At 43.8% G+C, this 9986-nt stretch overlaps 3 protein-coding genes across 3 annotated transcripts; 1 reads left to right on the plus strand and 2 right to left on the minus strand.

The window, feature by feature from the left end:
- Positions 1–1322, minus strand: SERLADRAFT_405882 (uncharacterized protein; the record flags this gene model as incomplete). Its single annotated transcript, XM_007314411.1, has 6 exons — positions 1–216; positions 261–276; positions 465–668; positions 706–935; positions 1039–1084; positions 1261–1322. 6 exons carry the CDS (start codon positions 1320–1322, stop codon positions 1–3), a joined length of 774 nt encoding a protein of 257 aa, XP_007314473.1.
- Positions 1323–5731: 4409 nt separating this feature from the next.
- On the minus strand, positions 5732–6190 carry SERLADRAFT_338132 (uncharacterized protein; the record flags this gene model as incomplete). The annotated part of the gene is made up of 1 exon (XM_007314412.1): positions 5732–6190. A coding segment is annotated over one exon (459 nt), but the record flags the coding sequence as incomplete, so codon positions are not given.
- A 2438-nt stretch (positions 6191–8628) lies between these two features.
- Positions 8629–9290, plus strand: SERLADRAFT_405883 (uncharacterized protein; the record flags this gene model as incomplete). The annotated part of the gene is made up of 4 exons (XM_007314413.1): positions 8629–8709; positions 8760–8912; positions 8965–8995; positions 9205–9290. 4 exons carry the CDS (start codon positions 8629–8631, stop codon positions 9288–9290), a joined length of 351 nt encoding a protein of 116 aa, XP_007314475.1.
- Positions 9291–9986: the final 696 nt, after the last annotated feature.

The following is a 9986-nucleotide window of genomic DNA, read 5'->3' on the forward strand; positions in this document are numbered from 1 at the left end:
TCAGTTCACCCATTTCTGGGAGTTGCCCAGTGAAGTGTCTTTCTTCTGTGGTGATCTGTCCTTCTTCTTGTATCGAGTAATTACTGCTTTGACAAGGACAGCATCTTTGATCTGCAAGTCCATTACAGGGTAGGAAGACATCTTGTGCTTGCTTGTGAATTCTTCATGTGCATCAAAGTCTTCCATGAATGGCTGGACCAAATGAGTAATAAACACCTGAGGGAATAACATCTTCAGTATACACACAAAATTGTCAGTACCTCCCACTCGGGTGTTCTGCCATCAGGCTACCCAGATTGCATTCCAGTCAGTGTCAGTGATATTCCTTTTTATCCGTGAACAAACAGAAGAGCAGACAGTGGAGGAATAAGTTACCTAATGCTGTGGTTGATCTGCCAGACAACCTTTTGCAAGTGACACTGGTGCCATCAACAGAAAAAGGCACCACATTTAATGCTACTCACCCAGCTGGACTGCTATTATTATCAACAAACCAGATTCCAGAGACTAGTCCCGCAATCCAAATGACAGCTGGGTTGTTGATGTTAATTGCACATAAAATGTGGCTCTTGTTGAAGAGTTTCCCGTGGCTTCCCCATTCCAGGCCCTCTGTTGGGAACCTGTTGATGGCATACTTGTTTGTGGCCTGATTGGAGTATGACACAATCCTGTTAATACAGGTAACATTTATAGTTATGAGCATACAACAGATAGCACTGATTTTGAATAGCATATCGTATAACATTGTTACCCAAACCTTGCAGTAAGGTGGGATCAATGACAATATCACAGGACAAGCTGGAGTTCACATTATCAGCTACTTGAAGGCTTGTGTGCTTGTTGTTTCCGTTGAGAGCACTGTTTCTGTTAGCATCTTCTGACACTTGAGGAACAGTAGGTACATTGTGTGTACGTGACCGGTTACATTGGTCAACCTATGAATTGGTAATGAGTATATATCAAAAACACAATTTTTACCGTTCATTCACCTTGTTTTCTTTGAGGGTTGGTCTGCTTCAGCGTCCAACAAGAGCTTACACTTTGTGTCAGAGGGAGACATGAAGAATTAAGATTAATTTGCAGCCTTGTGAATAAAAAAAATATTATTATAAGACAAGAATTACGGGGTGTTGCCCAAAGTTTGGACATTGTACAATAAGGCCAAACAGGCAACAGTCAGGGGGTGTATCAAGGAATCAGCATCGCTGTTCACATTTTATCATCAACTGCAAAAATGACAGAATCCACAAAAAAACTCACCCAGTCCAGTTGCTGTAATGAGATAAATTACACTTGCCAAGGAAGCCTTGCACTCGCAACATAATGGTACAATATATGATCTGGAGTTGGTAGAAGTCCATATAAAATATGATATTGTGTGTGGTTGCTGAGATTGACGCCTGTAGAAGAAATGTATGCCCATTTGCCTAACTGGTCAAAGTCATACAGCACACATTGCCAGTTTTCCTGTGGTTTGTCCAATGTAGATCTACAGAGCAAGATCAGAATGGAAGGCCATTTGTTGTGAGTGAGGACATTGTTTTGATCAAAAACATAAGTAATCAATACGTCAATTACAATGTACTTACCTTGCGAGAATGACATTGTTATCTATAATAAAGGGGATGGTTGTCCCAAATGCCACGTGTGAACCATGTTGCATCGTTTATTTTGCTTAGTTTTGCTTGCGTGGTTTTTGTGGCAATACAGAAACAGCAGTACAGTAGTAGTGAACACAGTGAAAATTGTAGCCACACTGAAGAATTCTCACGCTTATAAGAACAGACAGCACAAGTTCACTGACTTTTGACTCAGTAAAATTTGATCACTTAACTGTATTATTATTACTCAAAAGATAATGTAGAGCAGCTCGGTCAAGAGCAGCAAAATGCTTTTGATACCATCATGCAGTCAATTCATCATAATTGGGGAACAACCTTTATTCACAGTGCTGGAGGTACCGGTAGGGGGAAAACATATCTCTGTAATACAATTACTGCTGTTGTTTGAGCAAGGGATAATTATAATGTTGCTCTATGTGTAGCATCCTCTGGGATTGCATCCCTACTCTTGGAGGATGACCGCACAGCTCATTTGTGCCTTGGAATCCCTATTCCTGTGAATGAAGCACCCACATGGATTCTAAAAAACTCTGACCTCCATGAGGTATTGAAACATACCGGAGTTATTGTCTGGGATGAACCACCAATGCAACACTGTCATGGAATTAAAAGCATTGGATTGTACATTGCGGGACATTTTGGATAATCAGCTTATTAAGAACAAAGCTTGAAGGAAGTGTCTAGCCACTTGCTGAGAGCAATCAGGGACTGGAACTAGAGTCCAATGTGAGTAACTGTATTATTAGAGAGTATGACAGGTATACAGTACCTAGAGTCCAATGTGAGTAACTAGAGAATAGGAAGCATTGGACTCTGCAGTACTGTCCGAAGTTTTGTAAACAAAGGTAAACAAAGCAGCCACAAAGGCGAAATAATAGAGAACACAATCAATAGTGAATGATAGAAGAATAGATAGAGAAAGGAATGAAAATATATAGGTAGCACAAAGGTGCAGAATCACCAAAACTAACACTCCCCCCTGATGCTGCACCTCCCAAGCATCAGCTCCCCCCTGATCTAATAAGTCCCATCATCTTCCTGAACACTTCCACTTTAGGCTTGGCAAGAGCCTTGGTCAACAAGTCTGCAGGCATTTCAGCAGTGGGAACAAAGGTAGGAGCAATCTGCCCAGAGTCAACAACATCTCTCAACCAATGCCATCGCAGATCAAGGTGTTTCATCCGACCATGGTGCTCAGGGTTCTTGGATACAGAGATGGCAGATTGGTTGTCAATATGAAGGGTGGAAGGAGAGGTGATAGGATAGCCCATTTCCTTCAACAAATTTCGCATCCAGCAGATCTCTTTGCCAGCCTCAACAGCAGCAATGTATTCTGCTTCAGTGGTGGACAGAGCAACAATGTTCTGAAGCTTGAAGCTCCAGGAGACAGCACCAGATCCCATCTTGACAATATAGGCACCAGTAGAACGACCAGAGTCCTTGTCACCACCATGATCAGCATCAGAGAAAGTGGTGAAGAGTTCAGTGGAATTGGGATCAGGACCAAGGACAAGGGAATGATCAAGGGTGCCTTGCAAGTAGGGGAACAAGTGCTTGACAGCGCTCCAGTGAGTAAGACCAGGATTAGAGTTATATCTGGCAAGGACTCCAACAGTGTAGGCAATGTCAGGACGAGTGGTAGTGGCCAGATACATCAGAGCACCAACAGCAGCAAGGTAAGGAATGTCCTTCATCAAAGCAGCATCACTGGATGTTTTGGGAGACATGTCCTTGGTGAGGCGCAAACCAGGATCCATGGGAGTGGACACAGGCTTGCAGTCCTTCATGCCAAAGCGCTCCAGAATGTCCAGAGTGTACTGATGTTGGGAGAGGGAGATGGTGCGATTACTTAGGTCTCTAGTGATGGAAATGCCAAGTAAATAAGAAGTAGGGCCAAGATCACGAAGCTTAAAGTGCAGGGAGAGGTCCTTGACAGCTTGGTCAAGTGCAGAAGTAGAAGTGGATGCCAGTGTCATGTCATCAACAAAGACAGGCAGGATAATGCGCACATCAGCTCTGTTAAAGACATAGATGGCAGAGTCTGAATAAGTACGCTTGAATCCGAGTTTTTCAAGCACAGTGTGCATCTTCTGGTTCCACATTCTGCCTCCCTGCTTTGTCCCATAGATGGCCTTGCTCAACTGGCAAACAAGATTGCGAGGACCCTGATGGAATCCCTCTGGCTGATGCATGTAGACCTTGACATCCATGACTCCATTCAGGAATGCATGGGAAATGTCAATGGAGCGCAAATGGAGGTTGTGGATGGCTGCAATGGCAAGGACAACTCTGATGGATGATATGCGGACAGTAGGTGCAAATATTTCGAGGAAATCAAAGCCAGGGCGCTGGTTATAACCTTTGGCCACATATCTGGCCTTGTAGCGCTCAACAGTGCCATCTGAGTTGCGCTTGATCTTGAAGACCCACTTGCCACCAATAGCATTGACTCCAGGAGGTAGTTCCACTAGTGACCAAGTACCATTGCGCTCATGAGCTTGAAGCTCTTCCATGGCTGCCTCTCTCTATTTATCTGCATCAGGACACTTCATTGCATCTGCAAATGACCTAGGCTCAGCAGAGTCTCCAAAGTGTGCCACTTCATCATCAACTGCCTCAGAATCACTGTCATCACTCTCAATGGCAGGAGTAGGTTGTCTGTGTTGAAGCCACCATGGTCTAGGTGGTCTCCTAGCCCTTACAGGGCATCTCAGTGCAATAGGCAAGTCAGGAGAAGGTGAGCGATGAGGAGGGTGATTTGGAAGCTCAGGAGGTTGATTCACAGGTGGTTTTGCATCAAGGTCCAAATGAGGCCCATTGTCAGGCAATGGCTGAGGCTGCTGAAGCACAGCTGGTGGGCCCATATCTCCCCCTGGACCTGGTGCAGGGATATCCTCAATCAGGCCCAATGGCATGGATAGCGAAGGTGGAGTGGGAGGTGGAGGTGGGACATTGTCAGAAGACCTCTTCAAGCCAGGGAAGTAGCGCTCATCAAAATCAGCTCTCTCAGAGATAACAGTGCACTTGGTGGTAGGATTGTAGAATTTCGATCCCTTGTACCCCTCAGGGTAACCAATGAACACACATTTCTCCATATGAGAGCCAAAGACGCCTCTTTTGTCCTTTTGCACATGCACATAGGCAGTGCAGCCCCAAATGCGAAGGTGAGACATGTCAGGCTTGCGTCCATACCACAACTCAAATAGAGTGGCATGGGCCACTGCATCAGTGGGACACCTGTTCCAGACATGCACCAAAGCGGACAGACATTCACCCCAGAAGCTGTTAGGCAATGCAGACTCTGATAACATGGCAGTGATACGCTCAGTCAGAAGTCTGTTTGCTTGCTCTGCCACACCATTCTGCTGAGGATGATTCCTGGTGGTATGCTGTCTGACAATCCCATGGTCATCTGTGAATTGCTCAAATTCCTTGGACATGTACTCTCCCCCTTTGTCATTGCGCAGAGCCTTGATTTTACGCTCCAATTGAGTCTCAGTATAAGCCTTGAATCTCTTGAAATCATCAAAGACATCTGACTTGGCCTTGAGAGGCACAACAACACGGAATCGACTGTGATCGTCAATGAAGGTGACCCAGTAGCGATAACCAGAGAATGTGGGGGAAGAGACTTGGTGTACATCAGAATGGATGAGGTCCAAAGGATGAGCAGAGCGAGTATCAGATGATGGGAATGGATTGGCATGCATCTTGCCAGACAAGCACGGTTCACAGACAGGATCAGGAGCAGCCTTGGATTCCAGTGTAAGCCCAGTGACCAGATCTCTCTGTATCAGTCTCTTGACATCAGCATGATGGTGGTGAGCCAATCTGTGATGCCAGAGCATCAAATCAAGTGGTATAGTCGCAGTAAAATGTCCCAATTCAACACAAGCAGCAGTAGATCCATCAAGGAATGCTGTATTGTTGTCATTGATAGTTGCAGTGAACAAGAGAGTGTTGTCACGCATAAAGGACATGGAATGAGACGAAATAGTGACATTGAAACCACTTTGACGAGTTAAATACAAGACTGAGAGGAGATTATTTCGAAGATCTGGTACATGGAGCACTCTAGAGAATTCCACAGCCCTAGCCACTTTGCCATTCATCACAGGATTAAACACCACAGTACCAACACCAGCTGAATAGACAACAGTGTGATCAACCAGCTTGATTGGCACACAATATGGGGTATAGTGGTGCACCCAATGATGATGAGGTGTCATATGAGAGGTGGCACCTGTGTCTGCATTCCAATCAATGTCAGCATCAAGTTGGAGAGGGCAATGAGGATCAGAGGGATGAATGGAACGAAGACTTGCATTTCCAGCTGATTCAGTGACCACAGTAGATGAATTAGCATTGTTGGGCAAAGATTTGGGCTGCTGAGAGGTATTCTGAGAGTTTCTGGAGCCTGCCTGAGCCTTATTTCCACGCTTGTAGCAATTCTTCACACCCTCCACTGCCTGTTGGCGACTAGCAATGTATCTGTGGCATTTGTCTTGGGTATGACCAAGTAAACCACAGAAATCACACTGAACGCGAGTAGAGGTGGTGGATTGGTTGCAATGATGGCAGTTAGGATGGGTGCAGGTGCTATTGGCAGTGGTAGACGAAGAATGCAAGGCAGAATTGACTTCAGCACGACGACGGTGATTGACCTCTTCAGCAAGGAAAGCATCCCTGAGCTGGGTCTTGTCCAAGGTGCCCAGAAGTAGTAGAGATGAAGTGAAGTGGGCATATTGATCAGGAAGCGCCCTAATCATGGCCATGCATGTCAATTCATCGTCCAATTCAGACAATGAGAAGCCAGTAGGACGAAGATTTTGAATCTGATGTATGCCTTCGTCAATTCTGGTCATGAGAGACTGCAGGGACTCGTCCTCCTTCTTTCTGATAGAGAAGAAGTTGTCATAGGCATTAAATCTTGTCCCAGGCTTCTTAGAGACGTGCACAATTGCCAGTTTCTCCCAGATCTTGACAGGATCATCAATGATGCCATCAAGATGGATGCGCTGCTCTTTGGTGACATTGAGGTATGATGCACCAGCAGCCTTTTCAGCTCTCAACTCCCATTTCTCTATTGCTTCAGCGTCAGTCCCAGGACACTTTTCAGCGCCAGAGACAAGCCTCCACAGTCCCTTGGTCATCAACCAAGCTTGCATTTCACCACTCCACTGGGGGTAGTTAGTGCCAGACAAGGGATGGAACTTGGGATCAGAGTCAGACATGATGGGTGTTGTATAAGACAATAGAGCAATGATAAATGATGTAGGAGACGGCTATAGGCGATGGAATAGTGGCAAAGACAATGGGCAACAGTAGGAGGCGAGCAGATAAGATGGTGAGGCGGTAGAGAGAGGATATGGAGAGGGTCAGAAAGCGCAAGGATAGGTCCAAATAGGGTCCAAAAAGCGTCCAAAAGCGATCCAGGAGGGTGCTAAGGCTTCCTAGTGCTGCTACAGGGTTACACCTGTGTTCCCCTTTCAATTCCACACTGATATTAACAGAGAAATCGCCTCGAGACAGTGTTGGTTAATAGGGCTTATATATGAGTCAACAAAGTGACTTAAGCTCCCCAAACACCGCAGACTGAGAGAGGCTCTAGGCAACAGCAAACTGAGGCAATGCAGGCGAGCTTCACAGTCTATAGGCTTGTTCTATCTGATAATGGACAGAGTAGAGAAGATTGGAGCTTTATGCACACACCAGATATGCCAAAAAGCGAAAAATAGGGCAAAAAGTCGAAATTGATGCAGAGACAGGTAAGATGGATGGATTGCCACCAAATCAGAGGTATAGGGAACATTTTTGTAGAGTAATAAATGGCCCAAATATCACAAGAAGTGAAGCACAGGATGTGGAGATATGCAATAGGGGTCTAATAGGGGTGAAAGTGCCAAAAATGCGAACTTCACAGAGGATGATGGAGTGGATGGATTGCCCCCAAATTGAGGGTGTAAAGTGCAATAGTATAGGGTAGTAGATGGCTTAAATAGGGCCAAGATCTGAGCACAGGATGTGGAGATATGGAATAGGGGGCCAAAAGGTGATCAAATGATGATGAAGGCTCACAGAAAGATCCAGCTCAAATCCAATCGCTCTGACAGGTCTCCTAGGGCTATTTAGGTCGTAGAAGATGACGGTAGAAGTTACAAGACGATCAGATAAGGATTGGGCGAGATATGGTGCAGATAAGACCAAAAAAGTGTCCAAAATGGGGGTAACTTGCAACAAGGAGTTGTTGTTGGAGATCAAGATGAGATCAGAGTAATCTGAGGTGATGGATGAGATAATAAGAGTCCCAGAAGACGATGGTTACGATGGATAAGCAGTAGGACGCTTGGATGGTGAGATATGAGGTCAGAAAGATGGCTAGAGCACAGGGCTCATAACCTATTAAGAACAAAGCTTGAAGGAAGTGTCTAGCCACTTGCTGAGAGCAATCAGGGACTGGAACTAGAGTCCAATGTGAGTAACTAGAGAATAGGAAGCATTGGACTCTGCAGTACTGTCCGAAGTTTTGTAAACAAAGGTAAACAAAGCAGCCACAAAGGTGAAATAATAGAGAACACAATCAATAGTGAATGATAGAAGAATAGATATAGAAAGGAATGAAAATATATAGGTAGCACAAAGGTGCAGAATCACCAAAACTAACACAGCTTCCATTTGGAGGCATCACAATGGTCTTTGGAGGGGACTTCTGCCAAACAACACTTGTTGTTCCAAGAGGGTCAAGGCAACACATTATTTCTGCCTCTTTTAGAAGGTAACCACTGTGGACAAATACCCATGTCTGCTATCTCACACAGAATATGTGCCTGAACTGGAAAAAATCAAAACCATATTTATCGACTATGTACGTATTTCCACCTCCAATAATGTTATACTAATCAAGTATCTTTTTGCTAGGTTTGGTCTGCTGTTGCCCAGGTTTGAGAAGAAATTGTTGCCAAAAGCGTGCATCATAATCAATGGTGCTTATCAAATTCCTGGTGATATGGCCCCAGTTCAAATCAAGCAGGCTGTCACGTGGCTTTTAGAGACTGGTGCATTTGCTGATGGTGATCTTGATATCAAAGTGAGCTATCATTCTCCCGTGTTTATGCCAAATTGAACTATTTTTTCAAGGCCAGGACATTCAACAAGCAGAAGCCATTTTGTCATCAGATTTTCAAGGACTTGATTCATAATCAATGGTATGGGTGTAAGGGTGAGGGAGTACACTATCCTGAACATTTCAAAGGCATTCCTTTAGCTCTACTTGCAATTACCACAGCAGCTGTATGTCCTCAATCTGTGGTCTGTATTATTTATCTATTCCATTTTTTTTCAGATTGAATGTTCTCTCAGGGGATATGTGAATGGTAATAAAGCTACCCAAGAATTCTCAGAGAGCATTTTCAAAACCAGATATCATATTATTTATTTATGTCAAATTTGGTTTTTATTTTATTTAAAGGTGGGAGTACTATTTCAAAAAGCTGTTGGTGCTTCAAAGGAAAAGCCCTGTGTGGATAAAGCCACCGACACTAATTTTACTATAACAAAAATCTGGCCAATCTCCATTATCTAGGGATTGATGAAGACCAGATGAAGGATAAGGATTTTGGTATTGATTTTGAAGCCTTAGAGGATACTATTATTGCACAAGCTGCTTGATAGTATTTGTAGTCACTCTCCTATTTACTTTTGCATATAGTACAATTGCTAGTACAAAATATGATTGCACTGTTTTCATTTCATTTGAGTACTATAGGTACTATGGATGTTCTAATTGAAATAAGTGCTATAGCTACTCCAAATGCTATCATAGTATTAGCATTACTATATGTGTGCTATAAGTGCTATAATTGCCATAGGTGCTATGGGGCCTATGTCTACTCTAAATGCCATCATAGTAACATTACTATAGGAGCTTCTTGGAACTATAGCAACTATGAGATCACTATAAAAGCACATTGTGCCTAAATAGATAATGGGGTTTCTTCTTTCAACAAAACAATGACCCAAGCAGTGGTTTGTGTGCAGACAGAATGAGAGGAGATTGGGGTGGATGAGTGTCAGGTATTGATTGAAAATATGTCTAGGAGGATTCATGAGGTCATCAAGGCCAAAGGAGGATACACTTCACACTAGTTTCTGATAGCCTTAATATCAGCAACAAAACTGTCCCAATGAGTATAGTGGATTAATATGTGAATATTGACCAGCATAACAAGAATTACCTAAGTAATGTATGTATTATTAAAAAGCTCTCAATCATGGCTTTTGAATGATATATGGGTTTAGGGTTCTAGCTATTGGATTTAGCCACCTGATCACAGTGAGTGCATAAAAGCAAAGTGGACCAGCCGG

Source organism: Serpula lacrymans, assembly GCF_000218685.1.
Source record: "Serpula lacrymans var. lacrymans S7.9 unplaced genomic scaffold SERLAscaffold_3, whole genome shotgun sequence".
NCBI lineage: Eukaryota > Fungi > Basidiomycota > Agaricomycetes > Boletales > Serpulaceae > Serpula > Serpula lacrymans.